The sequence below is a fragment of the Antedon bifida genome, chromosome 5, assembly GCF_963402885.1.
Source record: "Antedon bifida chromosome 5, ecAntBifi1.1, whole genome shotgun sequence".
In the NCBI taxonomy this organism is placed as follows: domain Eukaryota; kingdom Metazoa; phylum Echinodermata; class Crinoidea; order Comatulida; family Antedonidae; genus Antedon; species Antedon bifida.
In genome coordinates, this window is record NC_136230.1 from 6773320 (window position 1) to 6797531 (window position 24212).

Sequence of the window (24212 nt, forward strand, 5' to 3'; positions counted from 1 at the left end):
AATATCCATATTTATACGTTATAGAAGTCCAGTCTGAAAGAGAATATTTGTAAATTGGCATAGCAGTCACCAATAGGCCTACTATACCGCGCACAGATAAAAGTAGATAAGTTTCTGAGCATACGCAGAACAAATTTCTGATTGACTAGTTTCTTGTGGTGCGCGCGTCAGAGAGCAGGGAGATGTATCTCTCTTGATGAGAGGTACGAAAGGAGGCCAACACACACTGTGTTCGGGAAAAACCCGTCATATGGGTCGTCAATTTGTTCATAATTATTGCTTTTTTCCATAATTAAAGGCCAAATCATAGTTTTGCGTATAGTTTTATTTTTCCGTGTAGTACCCAGTTTATCTTCATTTCCGTATACGTCCGTAATATTAGGGCGAATTTCAGAATTAACAGAGAATTATTATAACGCGTCGGTAGCTGAGCAAACTCGGAACTTGATAGACTTAGTCATAAAGTAGTTACAGAGTTTTACGGCATTTTATCATTGTTCAATGTTTTGTTGTTAGCTTATTGTTAAAATTGGTAAAAGAAGTAAGTCTGGCGCCAACGAATTTAGCGACCTTCACAACCAAAATATTTCACACAAAAAAATTATTTTAAATGGAACGCTACATAAACAATCCTCCGGCACTTCACCACTGCATAAATACCAGAAAAGGTCGTATCTTTGTTACGTTTTACATCAATCCATTTTGATATCACGCAATCCATTTTTCAACAATGGTAGTATAATAAATTTTGATTGAATAGTGAGGGATTAGTTACAGTGTGTTGACCTTAAATAAACCATTGGTAATTTACTGAAAATCCAAAATAAACTTGTGTTATAATACAAGCAATAACCTATAATGGATCAAGCATTCACATATGAACTTTTCGACAAAATAAAAATATAGCTTATATTCATTCCTTTTAAATATTAGGCATATTACCTAGGCTGATAATCGATTTGTCCATAATTATTGCGTTTTGCCGGGGGTTTTCCATAATCTAAGGCCATTTTTTAGGCCGTCCGTAAATATTAGGCCAAATTTCCGTAGTAATTTATGGAAGTTCCGAAATTTGAACCGTGTTATACCGGTAGCAGAGCAAAGTTTGCTTCCTTCTGCAAATGTCATATCATAATTTTCTTTGTTTTATTTTGGAGTGTGGTTTAAACAATACTTTTTTAAAGTTTATAGTGGATAAATAAAAAATGAATTTTTGAAATTGTGGTTTTAACATCTGACTTTATTTAGCATTTAATTGAAAATAACACAATTTAACGTTTTGCGCAATATATTTATAGCAGCAGCTTCATATTTTTTGTATAACTTTTTAAAATTATTAATTGCTAATAAATTTACAATAACTGAGTACAGTTATTAGAATGTAATACCGTACCAGAAGTACCTTCATCGGGAACTTCCCCGTGATGTTCGCATTGAACGAAAACAAAAATGTTATCCTATAGGCCTATTGTTAGTCGCGTATGTTTTATTACCGGTCGAATAACATTATGCTACGATCCTCTGTTTGCTAGCGCACTATAGAGTGAGTGACATTTCCGTCGAACTAGAGGTGCAATTTATTATGAATTTTACGTGCGAGTACCATGTAGGGGTGTCATTTAACAATTTTCTTGCCCAAATACTCATTGTCTACAGCACTGGAGTCTTTGGGCAATCCTCTTAAAATAGTCCTGCGAGTCTGCGACCGCCCCTGTAGCGCTCTGTCTTTTCTAATTTTTCTTACCTCAGCCCCAAACATGATGAGGCCAAGGTCCTGGGGCAGAAAACTCTTAGCAGAGAGGGTTCTCTTGTGGCTGGTGACCAATATTATTGGTGTTTTGATCGTTTGATATTAAATCATATAAGCTGGTTACACCGGAGGTAATTCCCATAAGAGGGGCTTTTTTGGGAAAAAAAAAACCCCTGTAAAAATCCTGGCTACGGGCTTGGGCATCCTTATACCAGTATCACAAACGACAGACTTTTTTTCTGCTGCAATAGGCCCGCCAGACCCCCCGAGGGAGGGCCTAAAATATGGCTAGCATAGATGAGTGAGGTACCACTCAAAATTAATGCCAAATGAACAAGTTGTGTTCATACAATACTAAATAGAGAACAACAGACTAATTGTCTGCTGCACCGCAATTACCAGACACCCTAAAGTTAGACTAGAGACCCCCCCCCCCCTCCCCCTTTCCCCAACTAGCCCAGCTTAGATATTGTAGATACCACCAGCAACCAATGTTATATGATTTAGCACATTGTAAGCAATACCAAATGACCTATTACAGACTATCTGTACACTGCCTTCAGGCCCGTAGCCAGGGGAGGGGGGGGGGGGGCGGGGTGTTTATGGTTTGGGCGAAACCCCCTTTACAGCGTACCTCAAATAACCCTTTTTAAGGCACAATAATAACTTTAAAATGATTGTATTTTATTATCAATATTTTGTTGACTATTTTGCTATATTTTGTTATATTTGTACTGTATTAGTCAAATACATATAAATAACTCCACATTTTCTGTCCGATTTTTTTAGGCCTAGCTACCTACTTTAGCTAGCCCTGCCAGGTCAAGTAGACCTAGTTGTCCAATAATTCCCAGCCAAGTTAGGCCATGGCCTTATTTCTTGTTTTATACTGTTGGACTGTATCCTGCAGCCCCCACCCCCGGGTGGGGGTTGGGGGTCATTATTTCCTCGAAAACACAAGGAGACGTGATGGACTGAAACATGCCAGGTGTGTGTAGGGCACAGTCATGTCGGACAGCAACAGTTTGGTATGGTGCCGCGGTGCGGTGTACAGTATCAGGCATATTTTCTACCAAACATCCTGATATTTTCAATAACACTAATTTCCAAGCATCTATCGCAGGGGTGGACCTAGGGGTGTTGCCTTAGTGGCCCGGGCAACACCCTTAATTTCATACTAAATGTTGTTTCTGACACTAAATTAAAATTGAGTCCCATTTCTTCGTATACAATATCCATATTTATACGTTATAGAAGTTCAGTCTGAAAGAGAATATTTGTAAATTGGCATAGCAGTCACCAATAAGCCTACTATACCGCGCACAGATAAAAGTAGATAAGTTTCTGAGCATACGCAGAACAAATTTCTGATTGACTAGTTTCTTGTGGTGCGCGCGTCAGAGAGCAGGGAGATGTATCTCTCTCTTGATGAGAGGTACGAAAGGAGGCCAACACACACTGTGTTCGGGAAAAACCCGTCATATGGGTCGTCAATTTGTTCATAATTATTGCGTTTTTCCATAATTAAAGGCCAAATCATAGTTTTGCGTATAGTTTTATTTTTCCGTGTAGTACCCAGTTTATCTTCATTTCCGTATACGTCCGTAATATTAGGGCGAATTTCAGAATTAACAGAGAATTATTATACCGCGTCGGTAGCTGAGCAAACTCGGAACTTGATAGACTTAGTCATAAAATAGTTACAGAGTTTTACGGCATTTTATAATTGTTCAATGTTTTGTTGTTAGCTTATTGTTAAAATTGGTAAAAGAAGTAAGTCTGGCGCCAACGAATTTAGCGACCTTCACAACCAAAATATTTCACAAAAAAAAATTATTTTAAATGGAACGCTACAAAAACAATTCTCCGCTTCACCACTGCATAAATACCAGACAAGGTCGTATCTTTGTTACGTTTTACATCAATCCATTTTGATATCACGCAATCCATTTTTCAACAATGGTAGTATAATAATTTTTGATTGAATAGTGAGGGATTAGTTACAGTGTGTTGACCTTAAATAAACCATTGGTAATTTACTGAAAATCCAAAATGAACTTGTGTTATAATACAAGCAATAACCTATAATGGATCAAGCATTCACATATGAACTTTTCGACAAAATAAAAATATAGCTTATATTCATTCCTTTTAAATATTAGGCATATTACCTAGGCTGATAATCGATTTGTCCATAATTATTGTGTTTTGCCGGGGGTTTTCCATAATATAAGGCCATTTTTTAGGCCGTCCGTAAATATTAGGCCAAATTTCCGTAGTAATTTATGGAAGTTCCGAAATTTGAACCGTGTTATACCGGTAGCAGAGCAAAGTTTGCTTCCTTCTGCAAATGTCATATCATAATTTTCTTTGTTTTATTTTGGAGTGTGGTTTAAACAACACTTTTTTAAAGTTTATAGTGGATAAATAAAAAATGAATTTTTGAAATTGTGGTTTTAACATCTGACTTTATTTAGCATTTAATTGAAAATAACACAATTTAACGTTTTGCGCAATATATTTATAGCAGCAGCTTCATATTTTTTGTACAACTTTTTAAAATTATTAATTGCTAATAAATTTACAATAACTGAGTACAGTTATTAGAATGTAATACCGTACCAGAAGTACCTTCATCGGGAACTTCCCCGTGATGTTCGCATTGAACGAAAACAAAAATGTTATCCTATAGGCCTATTGTTAGTCGCGTATGTTTTATTACCGGTCGAATAACATTATGCTACGATCCTCTGTTTGCTAGCGCACTATAGAGTGAGTGACATTTCCGTCGAACTAGAGGTGCAATTTATTATGAATTTTACGTGCGAGTACCATGTAGGGGTGTCATTTAACAATTTTCTTGCCCAAATACTCATTGTCTACAGCACTGGAATCTTTGGGCAATCCTCTTAAAATAGTCCTGCGAGTCTGCGACCGCCCCTGTAGCGCTCTATCTTTTCTATTTGATATTAAATCACATAAGCTGGTTACACCGGAGGTAATTCCCATAAGAGGGGCCTTTTTGGGAAAAAAGAACCCCCCTGTAAAAATCCTGGCTACGGGCTTGGGCATCCTTATACCAGTATCACAAACGACAGACTTTTTGTCTGCTGCAATAGGCCCGCCAGACCCCCCGAGGGAGGGCCTAAAATATGGCTAGCATAGATGAGTGAAGTACCACTCAAAATTAATACCAAATGAACAAGTTGTGTTCATACAATACTAAATGGAGAACAACAGACTAATTGTCTGCTGCACCGCAAGTACCAGACACCCTAAAGTTAGACTAGAGAACCCCCCCCCCCCCCTCCCCCTTTCCCCAACTAGCCCAGCTTAGATATTGTAGATACCACCAGCAACCAATGTTTTATGATTTAGCACATTGTAAGCAATACCAAATGACCTATTACAGACTATCTGTACACTGCCTTCAGGCCCGTAGCCAGGGGAGGGGGGGGGGGGGTGTTTATGGTTCGGGCGAACCCCCCTTTACAGCGTACCTCAAATAACCCTTTTTAAGGCTCAATATTAACTTTAAAATGATTGTATTTTATTATCAATATTTTGTTGACTATTTTGCTATATTTTGTTATATTTGTACTGTATTAGTCAAATACATGTAAATAACTCCACATTTTCTGTCCGATTTTTTTAGGCCTAGCTACCTACTTTAGCTAGCCCTGCCAGGTCAAGTAGACCTAGTTGTCCAATAATTCCCAGCCAAGTTAGGCCATGGCCTTATTTCTTGTTTTATACTGTTAGACTGTATCCTGCAGCCCCCACCCCCGGGTGGGGGTTGGGGGGTAATCATTTCCTCGAAAACACAAGGAGACGTGATGGACTGAAAAATGCCAGGTGTGTATAGGGCACAGTCATGTCGGACAGCAACAGTTTGGTATGGTGCCGCGGTGCGGTGTACAGTATCAGGCATATTTTCTACCAAACATCCTGATATTTTCAATAACACTAATTTCCAAGCATCTAGCGCAGGGGCGGACCTAGGGGTGTTGCCTTAGTGGCCCGGGCAACACCCTTAATTTCATACTAAATGTTGTTTCTGACACTAAATTAAAATTTAGTCCCATTTCTTCGTATACAATATCCATATTTATACGTTATAGAAGTCCAGTCTGAAAGAGAATATTTGTAAATTGGCACAGCAGTCACCAATAGGCCTACTATACCGCGCACAGATAAAAGTAGATAAGTTTCTGATGAGTCTGATTGACTAGTTTCTTGTGGTGCGCGCGTCAGCGAGAGCAGGGAGTTGTATCTCTCTCTTGATGAGAGGTACGAAAGGAGGCCAACACACACTGTGTTCGGGAAAAGCCCGTCATATGGGTTGTCAATTTGTTCATAATTATTGCGTTTTTCCATAATTTAAGGCCAAATCATAGTTTTGCGTATAGTTTTATTTTTCCGTGTAGTACCCAGTTTATCTTCATTTCCGTATACGTCCGTAATATTAGGGCGAATTTCAGAATTAACAGAGAGTTATTATAACGCGTCGGTAGCTGAGCAAACTCGGAACTTGATAGACTTAGTCATAAAATAGTTACAGAGTTTTACGGCATTTTATCATTGTTCAATGTTTTGTTGTTAGCTTATTGTTAAAATTGGTAAAAGAAGTAAGTCTGGCGCCAACGAATTTAGCGACCTTCACAACCAAAATATTTCACAAAAAAAATTATTTTAAATGGAACGCTACATAAACAATCCTCCGGCACTTCACCACTGCATAAATACCAGACAAGGTCGTATCTTTGTTACGTTTTACATCAATCCATTTTGATATCACGCAATCCATTTTTCAACAATGGTAGTATAATAATTTTTGATTGAATAGTGAGGGATTAGTTACAGTGTGTTGACCTTAAATAAACCATTGGTAATTTACTGAAAATCCAAAATGAACTTGTGTTATAATACAAGCAATAACCTATAATGGATCAAGCATTCACATATGAACTTTTCGACAAAATAAAAATATAGCTTATATTCATTCCTTTTAAATATTAGGCATATTACCTAGGCTGATAATCGATTTGTCCATAATTATTGCGTTTTGCCGGGGGTTTTCCATAGTCTAAGGCCATTTTTTAGGCCGTCCGTAAATATTAGGCCAAATTTCCGTAGTAATTTATGGAAGTTCCGAAATTTGAACCGTGTTATACAGGTAGCAGAGCAAAGTTTGCTTCCTTCTGCAAATGTCATATCATAATTTTCTTTGTTTTATTTTGGAGTGTGGTTTAAACAACACTTTTTTAAAGTTTAGTGGATAAATAAAAAATGAATTTTTGAAATTGTGGTTTTAACATCTGACTTTATTTAGCATTTAATTGAAAATAACACAATTTAACGTTTTGCTCAATATATTTATAGCAGCTTCATATTTTTTGTATAACTTTTTGAAATTATTAATTGCTAATAAATTTACAATAACTGAGTACAGTTATTAGAATGTAATACCGTACCAGAAGTACCTTCATCGGGAACTTCCCCGTGATGTTCGCATTGAACGAAAACAAAAATGTTATCCTATAGGCCTATTGTTAGTCGCGTATGTTTTATTACCGGTCGAATAACATTATGCTACGATCCTCTGTTTGCTAGCGCACTATAGAGTGAGTGACATTTCCGTCGAACTAGAGGTGCAATTTATTATGAATTTTACGTGCGAGTACCATGTAGGGGTGTCATTTAACAATTTTCTTGCCCAAATACTCATTGTCTACAGCACTGGAATCTTTGGGCAATCCTCTTAAAATAGTCCTGCGAGTCTGCGACCGCCCCTGTAGCGCTCTATCTTTTCTATTTGATATTAAATCACATAAGCTGGTTACACCGGAGGTAATTCCCATAAGAGGGGCCTTTTTGGGAAAAAAGAACCCCCCTGTAAAAATCCTGGCTACGGGCTTGGGCATCCTTATACCAGTATCACAAACGACAGACTTTTTGTCTGCTGCAATAGGCCCGCCAGACCCCCCGAGGGAGGGCCTAAAATATGGCTAGCATAGATGAGTGAGGTACCACTCAAAATTAATACCAAATGAACAAGTTGTGTTCATACAATACTAAATGGAGAACAACAGACTAATTGTCTGCTGCACCGCAAGTACCAGACACCCTAAAGTTAGACTAGAGAACCCCCCCTCCCCCTTTCCCCAACTAGCCCAGCTTAGATATTGTAGATACCACCAGCAACCAATGTTTTATGATTTAGCACATTGTAAGCAATACCAAATGACCTATTACAGACTATCTGTACACTGCCTTCAGGCCCGTAGCCAGGGGAGGGGGGGGGGGGGGAGTGTTTATGGTTCGGGCGAACCCCCCTTTACAGCGTACCTCAAATAACCCTTTTTAAGGCACAATATTAACTTTAAAATGATTGTATTTTATTATCAATATTTTGTTGACTATTTTGCTATATTTTGTTATATTTGTACTGTATTAGTCAAATACATGTAAATAACTCCACATTTTCTGTCCGATTTTTTTAGGCCTAGCTACCTACTTTAGCTAGCCCTGCCAGGTCAAGTAGACCTAGTTGTCCAATAATTCCCAGCCAAGTTAGGCCATGGCCTTATTTCTTGTTTTATACTGTTAGACTGTATCCTGCAGCCCCCACCCCCGGGTGGGGGTTGGGGGGTAATCATTTCCTCGAAAACACAAGGAGACGTGATGGACTGAAAAATGCCAGGTGTGTATAGGGCACAGTCATGTCGGACAGCAACAGTTTGGTATGGTGCCGCGGTGCGGTGTACAGTATCAGGCATATTTTCTACCAAACATCCTGATATTTTCAATAACACTAATTTCCAAGCATCTAGCGCAGGGGCGGACCTAGGGGTGTTGCCTTAGTGGCCCGGGCAACACCCTTAATTTCATACTAAATGTTGTTTCTGACACTAAATTAAAATTTAGTCCCATTTCTTCGTATACAATATCCATATTTATACGTTATAGAAGTTCAGTCTGAAAGAGAATATTTGTAAATTGGCACAGCAGTCACCAATAGGCCTACTATACCGCGCACAGATAAAAGTAGATAAGTTTCTGAGCATACGCAGAACAAATTTCTGATTGACTAGTTTCTTGTGGTGCGCGCGTCAGAGAGCAGGGAGATGTATCTCTCTCTTGATGAGAGGTACGAAAGGAGGCCAACACACACTGTGTTCGGGAAAAACCCGTCATATGGGTCGTCAATTTGTTCATAATTATTGCGTTTTTCCATAATTAAAGGCCAAATCATAGTTTTGCGTATAGTTTTATTTTTCCGTGTAGTACCAAGTTTATCTTCATTTCCGTATACGTCCGTAATATTAGGGCGAATTTCAGAATTAACAGAGAATTATTATACCGCGTCGGTAGCTGAGCAAACTCGGAACTTGATAGACTTAGTCATAAAATAGTTACAGAGTTTTACGGCATTTTATAATTGTTCAATGTTTTGTTGTTAGCTTATTGTTAAAATTGGTAAAAGAAGTAAGTCTGGCGCCAACGAATTTAGCGACCTTCACAACCAAAATATTTCACCAAAAAAAATTATTTTAAATGGAACGCTACAAAAACAATTCTCCGCTTCACCACTGCATAAATACCAGACAAGGTCGTATCTTTGTTACGTTTTACATCAATCCATTTTGATATCACGCAATCCATTTTTCAACAATGGTAGTATAATAACGTTTGATTGAATAGTGAGGGATTAGTTACAGTGTGTTGACCTTAAATAAACCATTGGTAATTTACTGAAAATCCAAAATGAACTTGTGTTAAAATACAAGCAATAACCTCTAATGGACCAAGCATTCACATATGAACTTTTCGACAAAACAAAAATATAGCTTATATTCATTCCTTTTAAATATTAGGCATATTACCAAGGCTGATAATCGATTTGTCCATAATTATTGCGTTTTGCCGGGGGTTTTCCATAATCTAAGGCCAATTTTTAGGCCGTCCGTAAATATTAGGCCGAATTTCCGTAGTAATTTATGGAAGTTCCGAAATTTGAACCGTGTTATACCGGTAACAGAGCAAAGTTTGCTTCCTTCTGCAAATGTCATATCATAATTTTCTTTGTTTTATTTTGGAGTGTGGTTTAAACAACACTTTTTTAAAGTTTATAGTGGATAAATAAAAAATGAATTTTTGAAATTGTGGTTTTAACATCTGACTTTATTTATAGCATTTAATTGAAAATAACACAATTTAACGTTTTGCCCAAAATATTTATAGCAGCAGCTTCATATTTTTTGTATAACTTTTTAAAATTATTAATTGCTAATAAATTTATAATAATTGAGTACAGTTATTAGAATGTAATACCGTACCAGAAGTACCTTCATCGGGAACTTCCCCGTGACGTTCGCATTGAACGAAAACAAAAATGTTATCCTATAGGCCTATTGTTAGTCGCGTATGTTTTATTACCGGTCGAATAACATTGTGCTACGATCCTCTGTTTGCTAGCGCACTATAGAGTGAGTGACTTTTCCGTCGAACTAGAGGTGCAATTTATTATGAATTTTACGTGCGAGTACCATGTAGGGGTGTCATTTAACAATTTTCTTGCCCAAATACTCATTGTCTACAGCACTGGAGTCTTTGGGCAATCCTCTTAAAATAGTCCTGCGAGTCTGCGACCGCCACTGTAGCGCTCTATCTTTTCCAATTTTTCTTACCTCAGCCCCACCCTTGATGAGGCCAGGGTCCTGGGCAGGAAACTCTTAACAGAGAGGGTGCTCTTGTGGCTGGTGACCAATATCATTGGTGTTTTGATCGTTTGATATTAAATCATATAAGCTGGTTACACCGGAGGTAATTCCCATAAGAGGGGCCTTTTTGGGAAAAAAGAACCCCCCTGTAATATGTCGAGTTAAAAAATCACTATGTGCATGTTCCCGAGAATGTGCAGTTTAGTGGAGCGTGTACACAAAAGTTCTCCAAGACAAAGAAATGTTCTCTTATCTGCTTAGGGTAATTATTTTAAAAACGAAATATTGAGGGCGCCGTCCAAAATATGACTGCGGTAAATTTGAGCGAAGCGCAGGTACGTGTTGCTTGGTGCTTGGCTGCCTATGCCTAGTGTAACATCAAAGCGAGTGAGGACTTTAAAAACTGCTATTTATCAAAATTGACCTGGCATTTTAGTAAATTTTTTTAGTAAATTACTTTCAATAAAAGTATAATTATATTGTAATCATGAATCATTCCTGATTCAAATGCAAAATGTGCAAAATAGATCAAAAACTATACTCGTTTTGTAGTTACGAATATAATAATAATAATAATAAATAACATTTATAAAGCGCAAGAGACAAAGGTTTCAAAGCGCTGTGTTTTCCAAGATATGTGCAAGTAGTAGCGTGTGATTATGCTTCTCTGAAGAGATGAGTTTTGAGTTTAGTTTTAAATGTGATTACAGATTTTGATGAGCGTATTTCGAGGGGTAGAGTGTTCCAGAGTTTTGGGGCTGCGACAGCGAAAGCACGATCACCGTAAAACCGAGTTCTGGAACGGGGTCCAGGTTTGAGAAGAAGTCTGCAGGATGAACGAAGCGAAGAGTTGGTTGACGGAGTAATGATGTCACATATGTAGGCTGGAGCACATCCGTTGATGGCCTTATATGTCAGCAACAGGATTTTAAAACGAATGCGCTGAACTACAGGCAACCAGTGTAAGTCACGAAAAACGGGAGAAATATGTTCATGTCGTTTAGTGCCAGTGATAAGTCTTGCGGCGGAATTTTGGATTCGTTGAAGAGGAGACAGATAAGAAGTTGGTAGGCCGTACAGAAGCGAGTTATGACAGTCAAGACGAGATGAAACAAAAGCATGAACAAGACGTTCAGTTGATGTTTTGTCAAGGTACTTACGAATCTGTCCGATCTGGTAAATTCCAAAGGAAGCACCACGACAAACATTACGAATGTGTTCTTTTAAACCGAGGCTGCTGTCTAGTTGGACGCCAAGATTTTTGGCTGAGCTGGAGGTAGAGACACTAGTATCTCCGATATGGACCAAAGGAAATGATGATGCCTCACGGAACTTTGAATGAAAATGGATCATTTCAGTCTTGGAGTCGTTGAACATGAGTTTATTTTGAATGGCCCATGAGCGAACATCAGTGATGCATAATTCAAGGCTGTTAACAGATTCAGAATGATGTGTAGGTTTCATGATTAAATATAGTTGAGTGTCATCTGCATAGATCATATGACGAACTTCCGGGTGGGAATCAATGATGTTGCTGAGTGGTCCAGTGTATAAGATGAAATCGAGTGGACCTTTTACGGATCCCTGCGGTACACCCCAGGGTAGAGCGAACTCATCAGACATCGAATCACCCACAATGATTGCTTGTCTACGATTCTCAAAATATGAAATAAACCATTTCAATGCGGTTCCGCTTATGCCGTATCTTTTCTGAAGACGTTGAAATAATAAATCATGATTGATAGTGTCAAATGCGGCGGAGTAGTCGAGTAGAATAAGTACCGCTTCATTACCTTTGTCTAAAGCAAGTAGTAGATCGTTTGTAACACGTAATAAAGCGGTTTCAGTTGAGTGGAAGCGGCGGTAGGCTGATTGGACTTTTGAAAACAGGAAATGTTCATCCATATATGCTTTTATCTGAGCAGTTGCAATTCTTTCCAAGACTTTGAAAAGGAAGGGAAGATTTGCAATTGGTCTATAATTTTGTAGGACGTTGGAGTCGAGATTTTGCTTTTTCAACAGTGGAATAACGAGGGACAATTTAAATGCAGATGGTACAGTACCTGATGACAGCGACATGTTGACGATTTTAGTGATATGCGGTAGTAGAGCGTCAATGCAGTTTTTTAGTAACCATGTTGGAATTGGGTCAAGTCTACTGGACTTAGATGCGCTTTCAGCAATGACTTTGCGTACCGTATCTTCTGATGTTTGCTCGAATTCAGCGAAACTACTATTACATGAATCGTCGACGTTGACAGTTATTAGTGGAGTGTTTATGGAGTTAAGTTTCTTGCAAATCTTCAGAATCTTTTCATTAAAGAAACAGCCAAACTGGTTTGCGAGATCCATTGAAGATGTGTGTTTCGGCAGAACAGGAGAAGAATCGACCGAGTACAGTTTACTTATGATGCGGAAAAGGTTCTTGTCATCCGCATTAGCGATTTCATTGCGATGATAATTGCATTTTGCTAGATCTAGCATATCTTTATATGCTTTGCATTCCAACTTGTACCTCTGTTTGTCGATATCCAAACCAGATTTCAACATTCTGCGTTCTGATCTCCGTTTGACGCACTTCGCTTCACGGAGTTCATTCGTGTACCATGGTGCCCGTGGTCTAATGGTGATCAGTTTAGTTGCTAACGGAGCATGTTGGTCAAGGATGTACTGCAATACATTATTGTATTGGTCAGCGAGATCGGAGACATTATCTTCCGGTGCGCAGAATATGACTGGTGATATTCGTCAACACGAATACGCTTTACGAATATGAAATGGGGATCAGCTCAAAAGTTTCACAAATGTGTGACGTATCCGTTTTCGTTATCGTATTCGTAAGATTGCGAAAACTCCCTATTGTCGATTATAAATACGCTTTCCTAACCACTACAAATTACAGTCTTCGTTGTTTTTAGACTATGCCTAGTTATAATTATTGACTTCATTTATTTTTCTTCCGATACTCTGTTGCCATCATCACACCTTCTCAGATAACACAATGCAGCGTCATAGCAAAAGTTGTATTGGATCTAAATTAGTAAAATAATAATAAAAATACTGTTAAATACAAAGTAATACGTTCACGTAATGTGCTTGTTAGATTAGTTAGTCCAGGGTTCACTCTTCCCTGGTTAGTCCAACGATTGTTACGTATATAATTTTCTCATAAACTAAATTTCGTCACTATTAAAACTAAATAAAAAAAACCTTGTCTTCTCACCTCAGAGTCCACCATAGTGGGGCATGCTGACCGCAGTGCTTTAAGTGTTTGGAATACATCTACTACCTTTTCATCTCGCATTTTCTAGATCATAGAATAAACTAGACAGAACAAGCCTGATCTGGAAACACCGTCTCTAGAGATTGATATAGATTGTGTTTTTATAGTTTCCGTAAAACTTAATTTAAAACTGACCAACTTACAGGCCCGTCGTGTTTCCGCAGCTACAAATTAACTAATAATTAGCCGATAACCGAGGTTTAACTGATTCTACTCGAGAAATATTAACCGATAATTATCTCATTCAAATCGGATAACTATCGGAAAAATGCGATAAAGTTTTACCTTTGACCTGAAGAAAAATGGTTGTGTTGTGAGTGTGTACCTGGTTGTTTTATAATGAATGATCATGCGCACTTTATTTTTTAATTGATTACCTGATTGGTTCACAAATTTCCGAACAATTTTTTTTGTGTCTACGTTGAAAATACAAAATGTTAACATAATTATAAAATTTCAATATTTTTAGTATTACATAATACGATGACAAACTGCTGTAGAAAGAATACGCTACATTTTCCGTTACTAATATATTAATATTCTAATAACAAATAGAGAATATTTCAATTTATACCCACGTGCAATGAACAGTGATCGGTGTATTGATAGAAGACGTAGCACGTCCTTTCATTATCGTCATAATGCATTTAACAAATGCATCAATTTCAGGAACAGGTTTATTTTCTGGCCATTGGTTAACTTCATACAGAATAATTTGCTGTACATTGTTATCCTACAAACACAAAACAGATAGTTATTAGTTTGAATTTTACTTACAAACATTTATTTTATTGTTCAGTTGCTATTTTTGCAATAACCATTTTATTTAAACGTTTTCTGTTTTTTTCCCCTCATCTTAGGAATTATGTAAACAATTGTTCTACTGCAGTTACTCCAGTAACTACATCATTTACTGCAATAAGGATAATCAAAGTTGGTTTTAATGTAGAGGTGTAGGCATATGAGGCAGTCACTGCATTAACAGTGTATATTATATTATAATCTTCGAAAGAATCTTGCTAATATTTGTTGTAATAATTGTAAACAAATTTAGATAGTGCTGTAACTCATGCAATAGCATGATTTTGACATGGTACTTCAGTAAAATACAACAAGAAAAAAATGTAGTAACCTTTTCTAGATTTAATTTTCTCACAGTCATATATTCGTTCTGAAAGTTTGACTTAGCAGTCACAGTTAATTCACCAAATGTTTGTTTCTGGTTGATCTTCTTCGGGAGGTACACTGCACTCGTTAGGTCTTCCATCTCATGTAATTGTACAATGACGTCAGATTTACAATCAAACACCAAACGCCAAAAGTCGATCGTGGTATCCGATAATGTGTCCGAGTAACAACAAAAGCACGGCGACCCTTGTGACTCTAGGATATAAATAAAACAGAACACCGGAAAATATTAAAATAAGTATTTAAAAAAGAGTATTCCTTCTATAATTGTCTTGCATGTGAATATTACTATCTTTAAAAATTGCTTTTGAGATCTGTTTTTCATTTTATTACGTTCTCATATTAATTGAGAAACAACATGGTTTTAGGTTCAGTTTGATTTCACATAGCGCTAGCTTATGCCCTTCCTTTGAATGAAACGTTCATGTCCTCATACCTCAATGAGCGCAGCATTTACGTAATCTGCACCACTGCCAACATCCGGATTTAGTTGAAAACATCTTTTAGTCACTATGATAAATTAAATAATATTAAGAAGCTTAATTGATTGCTACTAATAATCGGGCTTATGATAGTCGAGGTTTGTCCTGAGTACAAACATATCAAATTCGGTGCATGAATAAATATATTGATCTTCAGATATACATACGGACTGACAAGCAAAACTAGAATTTTAAACCTAGGACTATACTATTCATTTCCACTATACTTAATTCTAACATTCTCATGTAAATAGTAGGTTATTTAGGTCACTAATTGGAAAGTTAGAAACATCATGGAGAAAACTAATAATCCTCTATTAGGTAAACTCTCGCACATTACATTTGGTATTAAAAGGGAGTTAAGTCAGAAATTCGTTTGTAAGAGTACAATTTTAAACATTATATTAGAGCCACTTATTGCAAATAATTAAAAAAGTAAGCAGATTAATCTTAAAGCAGCATACCTGATAAAACAAATCCACACGTCAAACTGAGAGTAATAACCAGACGAAACAAAATTGGAAAGCGTTTGGCCAACATCTTCACTAAGGTTGAAACATATTCACTTGTATAGACCTAACCAATACTAAAATAACTATATACAGTATGGTATTGTATTATTTGCGTAACAATTGGATAACCCAGTCACGTACAATGTATAAGGAAATAAAACATATTAAAAAATACGTGTTTCAACAGCAAGTGTCCCGGGATGTAAATAAAATAGATCTATTGTCAACGTTGTTACAGGGTTCGTATATATGCTTCAATTGATTTCGACAATAATAACTAGAAAAATCAACGCCCACACCAAACTAGTATATGCAGCCCAAACACATTCTCTCGGCTGCGGATAATTATTCCATTGTAACTAATTGATGTATGTCGCTTCATAAATCTTTTACATCATAAAGGAATCGATCTGATAACAAACCAGCAACTTTTAACATAAATATTTTACACTACACAAAATCAGTTTGTCTTTTATGAGTGTTTGTTTGTGCCGTGTGCTTGTAAAAACAGATTGCAGTAGAATAAAAATAATAATTAATAGATAAATGACAATTTTGTTTTTAAGTACAGCATTTTGAATTACTTATTTTACTCTTGACATCCGGAGGTTGCTGGGACACCATTTGTCTGGGTGGTTGAGGGAATTGCCCTGGTTCTTGCTCTGCCATCAATGTGTGGTGGCTCAAGTCACTTTTGAAATCCTTTTGCTCTGTTTTTTCTTGTTTTTTTTCCTTGAAATATTTTTCACGCTGCTACTTTAGCCCGCTACGTCACAAGAGATGACTCATGTATAAGCTGAAAGCAAGCAGCATTTATAGTACTAGAGACTGACGTTTTTGGCTAAAATGCATACTCGACTATAATTTATAGGTCCCAGCTGCTGGACCCAAAAAACCTCTGGGAAAAGAGTCTATGAGGGCTCACGGTTGAACGATTTTGGATTCTTGCCCTTTGATTGGTTGACGCGAATCAACAAATTGTAGAAGAATTTCCACTTGTACCAACTTGAAGTCACGTCGTCTCTAGAGGGTATTCAGTTGCATGCCTACAGTTCAGTTTGAGGTCACAGACAAACAGGCTACAGCACATTAAATTTAAAAATTGACCATTTTTAAATGTCATTTTTGAATTAGTAGATTAATATTTGTTGGCAAATAATACATTTTTGGAAAGGTACACATGTCTTCTTTCAAATGCTGTGTATACAATTAACTAGTGAAAAAATGGGCATGTGATTCATAATTAAAGAACTATCTGTGATTTGTATGCGATAAAGGACATCTTTTTAATAATTAATCATAAATTAATCAAAAGAACAATGATTAATTTTAAAATGTCGAGCGGCGTTTTTTGTAAGAAATATTTCTTGTTTATGTACGCTTTTTATATATTTTTTATAATATAAAAAATTGTAAATAAGTGCCCTAATTCAACTTTTTTCATTTAATCTTTTTTTTATTTTTTATATTGTACTTATGATGTTTTTATTGAAATAAAGATACCGATATATATATTTAATTATTTTCTATGAATTGGGTTTCAACTTAACCTTGTATGTAGAAATCAATACCTCGACGTATGTAGTAGTATAATGTCGGTCCATAAACTTCTGACAAGTAAGCGTATACAATAACGACAATCAGCTAAATTTATTCGTACTTTATTTACAACACATATCCCTACCAATTTTTCTCCGTCTTTATGCTATTTATACATTACTTCATTCTAGTAATCAATAGCAATAACTAGCGACATAAATAATAGTGTAACTAGCGCCGCCACATACCATTCAAAACGTCGTATGAGCATGTAAGATAATACGATACAATGTTCTGATTTCTGATTAGCTTAGCAACAATTATTTGCACGATACCACTGACAATAATATATAAACAATTTCAGCAAAAAAATAAAGGAAAGCAAATAAAAAAGTTATAATAATATTATTCGGACATCTGCGCTATTCCACCATCATTGTATACGTTGCTTGCGTGTCCATCCAGTTTTATTTGCAATACATTTTCTGTATGTATACATGTTTACAATGCTACTATATTTGTTAAGTGCCAGATCACAATGTCTTATAGTCCTACAATGTAACCATTGTCTGACACAGCGACACAAGGTAAATAACGGTTATTTATAGTGATAGTCATCATAAAGAACTTATATGGTAGTGCTTTCTGGGTTATATCATTATTCTACATTTAAGAAAGACACTAACTACTCATTCAAAATCATGTTTTTCGTAAACTATTTGTCAAATATTCTTTATCTGGTTTTATCAGTTTGGGTTGTCGAACAGAGTCTTCAGGTATGTTAAACGATTAAAATACGATACAGAGTAGGAGTAATATATTTATAGCTTGCAAATTTGTTTAGCCAGTTTTATCAGACACAAGGAGTGACAATGGAAATAAAGTGAACTAACAATGTAGCCAACTTTCAGAATGGCAATTTTAATCAAATGCATTTCTTGATTCTTGTTCCTCTCTTTTCAGTTTTAAGTCTCATTTAGATTTAACTGAAATTTGTTGAAAGTTGTTCATAATAATTCAAAATGAATCACTTACTATCCATTTGCAGATCCATTGGATATAAAATTATTTTCTACGACACCACTAACGACGCCTAGTGGTAGTTGGTTTGCTGGATACATACTTCGAGGCGACAAAGACATTCGAGATTTATCAGTTGGAATAATGTACAAGAAAATCGAAGAGAAAGATAACGTGACTTGGAATGATACTGGGCATACGGGTGGTAATACTATTTATACAGATTTTCAAAATAAGCCTATGCCAAACGATAAAATATTTACTCCCACAAGTGAAATAATATACAGAGTACACTATAGTCTAACAGCACTCTGAGTTACAGAATTACAACCTCGAATTGAAAGAGTTGGCGTTTTTTCATTTGAAGCAAAGAAAAATGGAGTAGTCACAAATTCAGCAAATGTCAAAAATAATAGAATTAATAGTTTTTCACTTTGATCGACAAAAAAATTATTTACCTGATAGAAAAACGTAATTTAAAGCAAGAAATACTTAAATGTCTGTCAGACAATGGTTTTTGGTTAAAATTAACCGTTTCTTTTGTCTTTTTATAAGTGAAATAATTTTGTTTTCGCTTATTTTTTTTACAGAAGTGAACAGCTTTATTAAAACTGCAAAATGGCCTATTTTAAGTCTGATTTTATTAATCTTTATTTTTCATATTTTTGGGACAATAGGCTACATCTTTAAAACTATACTTTAAAACACGGATCGACACTTTGGTTTTTATATTATTCTCAACACGCAAACTAGACTATTTATTTATTTGCTGATCCCGCTTGTAAACAATAATATGTATTAGGAATTGTTTAATTTAGTCAAGCCGCTATGTCATTACCGCTTTCAAATAAAAATTACGACTTACGCTACCGGGTATTGCTAACAATTAAAATTAGTTTAAATATAGGTAAAGGTATTGAAACAATGCTTTGTTTGGCCGCGTACTCTACGGTTTCCTTTACTTACTAGTCATTTAAGTTTACAATTACGTTATTATAGTTCAATTATGTATAAATAATTGTCACCACTAAACAGATGTTTATAAATAAACATGTACATGCGATACCATGTTTTAGTTTCATTGACTAAATAAGACAAAACGTTTATTGTCGAAACGTGTTCTTTTAACCATTAATTTTTCTTTCAGTTTCATTTGAGTAATAATTCTTGTAAAATAATATAATGTAAAAGTTAGATTGAGTATACAAGAAATCAGTTATATAAAGTCTAGGACTGCTACACTATGCTGGTCTTTTTAGGCATAAGTGAACATAGAAGGTGAACATTGAAATGTTTTTCGTTAAACATCTGTCAAATGTGTGCCATCTGGTTATAGCAATTATATCTTTTGGTTGTCAATTAGAATCTACAGGTAAGCTAAACGGTTAAACTAATATCACAAGGCTTAGATAACCTATTATAGTGTTCCATTATTTATTTTATCATGGATTCATACAAAGATATATACCACCAGCAGTGGTTATAGAATAACGACTGTTAATATTCTATAATGTCACGTCACAAATCAACTAAAAAGCCTAAAAGAACTACTTGATGCTCTTAATAATATAGCAGAAGGAAATAGTCATTCAAACCAAATTACGCTCTTTCAGTACCATGAAAGATTGTAATAAGCCGAGAATAAATTATTAATCATATATTATCTCATATAAATATTTCCTATAATTTAAGATCCATTAGATATAACATTATTTTCGGGTAGCCCATTGTCGCAAAGGAGCGCCTGGTTTCGAGGATACGCACTTCAAAACGACAGTGACATCAGAGATCTATCAGTTGGAATATTATACAAGACTATTCATGGTAGAAATAACCTGACTTGGAAGAATACCGAGTATTCGGGTAATCATACTGGTAATATGAAAGTTAAAGATATTCCAGACGGAAATGTGTTGTTGTTGTGCAAAATTATATACCGATTACACCCCAATTTGACTTTTCTTGGTGTTTATAATAACGTCGTACGACCTCAGATGATTGGTGTATTTTCATTTCAAGCAAAGAAGGATGTAATAGTCGCCAACTCGGCAATTGTCTTGACATCCGCTTCTGGTGAGTAACTAATTATCAGCTATTTATAATAATAATATATCTATTTACTCCAAAATAAATCTATACAAATGATTCAAATTTATTTATTTGTCATCGCATACGTACACAGTGATATTTCGAAACAGTTTCAAGCGTTTTATTAGTTTAACGATTAGTTTACACTTCGTAGTCCATTTGCTTTAATGAGAATAGGCTACATGATATTTTGAAACATTTTCACAGATATCAGCACTCAATTGCAATTTTTAGTATTTAGGCTATTATTGGTATTTCACAGCCAATATTATAATAGAGTACAGAACGACAACGGTCGGTATTGGAGAGTCTGTCACTATCAATCTCAGTAAAGGTGGTGATCTTAACAATTTACGTTGGCGACATAATTACGGTGAGGAAATACACAATCTGAGGGGTAATACGTCTGCTGTGATTGAAAACATACGAAGAAAAGATGATGGCGTATATGAATGTTATACAGGCAATATTCCTGATGGTAATCATGGTGTCATGAGACGTATTGTAAGAGGTAAGATTTAAAATTATTGCTCATGAATTGTTTTTGATTTTAATTTATCATTATGATCGTATACATAAATAGAATGAATATTTTTTAATAGAGCCGTCGTTCATTATCACCATTATTATATCACTTTTTATTAAGAATAATTCCAATTAAATGACACGTGATAATCAAATTGAAATAAATACAATGAGTCGTTTTATATCTATGATCAGAGCAAAGATATCGTCACGATTTCTGTTAATTGCTCTTTACTGTAATATTCAAGCTTGTCCTTCGCCAAAATGGAATCCTCCAGATTGCGAGGAAGACTGTCCTGTATGTTATAATGGTGGAATTTGTGATGATAAGACGGGTTTCTGTATTTGCCCAGCAGGATTCGACGGTGATGCTTGTGAACACGGTAATATAAACTATTGCTAAATTACATGGTATAAACAAATAAACATAACATACATTATTATTGAATATAGTTTTATGTATTTTATTTGCAATAGGTTGTGGAAATAACAAATGGGGTCGTAAATGTGACTCTGTGTGTTCTTCTACTGGGGGAAATTGCAAAGAGGCACTTTTATGTCCACCTGATCCAGTTGGTTGTACATGCATCAATGGTTTTGGAGGAAACAAATGTAAAACAGGCACGAATCATATTAGTTATCATAATTAGGAGGCCTATGTTACCCTATGATAATGTTAATTATATATAGTTATTAATTAATTAGTTATTATATTATTACCTTTCTCTATATCACTTAAAAATAGTGAAATTACTTAATATTGTTGCAGTATCATATAATAAGATGCCAAACAAATTTGCAAAAACCCGTTTATAGTTAAGGTAATGTAGAATATTAAGAATAAGAAGGTAGTAAATAGGTTATTGGTGAAAGTTTAAATTTGAGAGTTGTTCGATAGACCATATAATGTATTTTGTATTTGTTTCATTCCAATCTAATAGCGAATCATCGCCACTAACAGGCTGGTTAAAATCTATAAAAAAAACTACTTAAGATAAAAAAAATAAGGCAAATGAAGTGACAAAAATCGTGAAAACCTCATGGCTTGTAGGCTATCTTGTTAGAACCACACATTTGAAACACATGAAGTAGGCCTACTCTTGGATAAGTCCACATTATTCAATAATTATTAATTTTAAATATTTATAAACAATCGTTTTGGTCTATATGAAAAATTTCAAATAGAAATATTTTCATGGAATAAAACCCAAAGGTACTTCGTACTGGACTGTATTCCAAAAACTTGACATTTAATTTTTTATTTGTAGGATTAGATAAAAACTAATCATATTAAACTATGTTTTTTGAAGAATGCGAAGCTGGTTTCTATGGAGCGGATTGTCGTCAAACATGTCATTGTGACATTGTTGATTTTAATCCACACACAGGATGTACTTCCGGGTCAACATGCTCGTCAGGTTATATTGGTAGTATGTGTTTAGGTAAAGGATTTGGCGTTTTATGCATTTGTACCTTTAATAAATGTATGTGTGCCTACAAACACACTGTTATGATTTGTCTTTTCCATTTTGGGACGCTATCACATGTTAATGTAAACCATCCATTAAGCCGTCCTCAACTATATTTATAAATTATAATACATTTTACATGACGAATACTGCCAATAGTTCAAAATACAACATTACCATAATAATAATCACTAACACAAACAAAATAGTAACGTAATTATATCCTAGGTGTATCAAATAGGAATAAAATCGATCCGATCATTCTACTGTTTTCTACAGTTAATCACTGTTAGTTTTTTAACTGTATGGCCAATATTCTGAAAGATAGAACAACTGTCAAATCAGAATCTTTAAATTGTTTTTATAGAACCTATATTCTGTCCGCCGGGATTCTTTGGTGAGTTGTGTAATTTCCAATGTCACTGCAAAGACTCTGAAGATTGTAATCCAAGTGGAAGTTGTCCTAATGGATGCCGTGAAGCTTGGACTGGATCAAAGTGTAACATAGGTAACTGTACTTACTTACTTACTTAGGCCTACATTCATTTATTTAGTAGATTCAAAGACACCCTGATTACAGGCCAAATTAAAAAAAACAACACGTCTCTATAAAAAAAATGTGTCTTAATAACTTACTGAAAAGCAAAAAAAAAAACAACATACAAACAAATTGATGAGTATAAAAGATTAAGAATAATGTTGTCTAAAATTTAAATAAAGAAGAAAGAAAGGACCTTATAGATGTGAAGTTCATACAATGTTATTCAATCAGTCATAATCTGTGTTTTTAATTACAACTGTACAGTTAAACTGTACAACAATCATCAATCAGGCGGTAATCAATGTGTTCGATGCAGTAACATAGTATTCTAAAATCTTCAACATTTGTTTTAAGTTGAGCTGTGATGCTTATGATTTACTTTCTGTTAAAATTTACATTATTCAGAATAATTCCAAGTTGTACCAATATATGCCTTATTGTTTCAATAATTAGCATTACCATACCGTTCTGAACCGCCAACTATTGTCAACCAGACAGTATGTACACTGACTTTTGACGTCACTTGGATTCCTGGTGAAGACTATGGAACAGGAACAATTATAAATCGAAAGCTGTGGTACAAATCATCGGAGATGGATTCATTTGTATCAAGAACTGAACCATGTAACGATGTATTTATTGTTATTGATAATCTCATCCAAAATACTCAATATCAATTCTACTCTCAATTTTCGAGGATGGTTGGTGGTATTGAGGTATATGGACCAAGAAGTACAATAGGATCAACAGACACAGCAGCAGCAGGTACGTTATTAAATTGTTACACAAATATATTTAACAATTATATTATAATGGATGTGATAAGTAGGGTCTTAAATTATCATAAAAGATTTAATATATAATATTTAAATGGTTGATAGTATTCTTTCCAATTCATAGGTTTTTTTTGTTTCACTTTCATTTTACGATTTATACTTTGTTTAGACTAAACTGTCGTATATTGCAATAAAAAATGCTTTGAAACGATGCACTCATCACAGGCTAGATTCCTTAATATATTATATTATTGATTAGTAAAATAACCCTGTCATTTGTCTTTCTTAAAAATATTTAATTGCTGAGGATGACTCA

At 35.2% G+C, this 24212-nt stretch overlaps 1 protein-coding gene across 1 annotated transcript in view; it reads right to left on the minus strand.

Annotated features, from left to right (window-relative positions):
* Positions 1–13261: 13261 nt before the first annotated feature.
* Positions 13262–24212, minus strand: part of LOC144842958 (tyrosine-protein phosphatase non-receptor type 1-like) — a 46244-nt gene continuing 35293 nt past the window's right edge. The window contains exons 2-6 of the mRNA XM_078699583.1: positions 15381–15454; positions 14889–15139; positions 14335–14489; positions 13697–13832; positions 13262–13505 (exon numbers count right to left, since the gene is read on the minus strand). Coding sequence (XP_078555709.1) covers positions 13781–13832; positions 14335–14489; positions 14889–15023 — 342 coding nt within the window. The 5' untranslated portion in view covers positions 15024–15139; positions 15381–15454 and the 3' untranslated portion in view covers positions 13262–13505; positions 13697–13780. The remainder of the gene's footprint in view (positions 13506–13696; positions 13833–14334; positions 14490–14888; positions 15140–15380; positions 15455–24212) is intronic.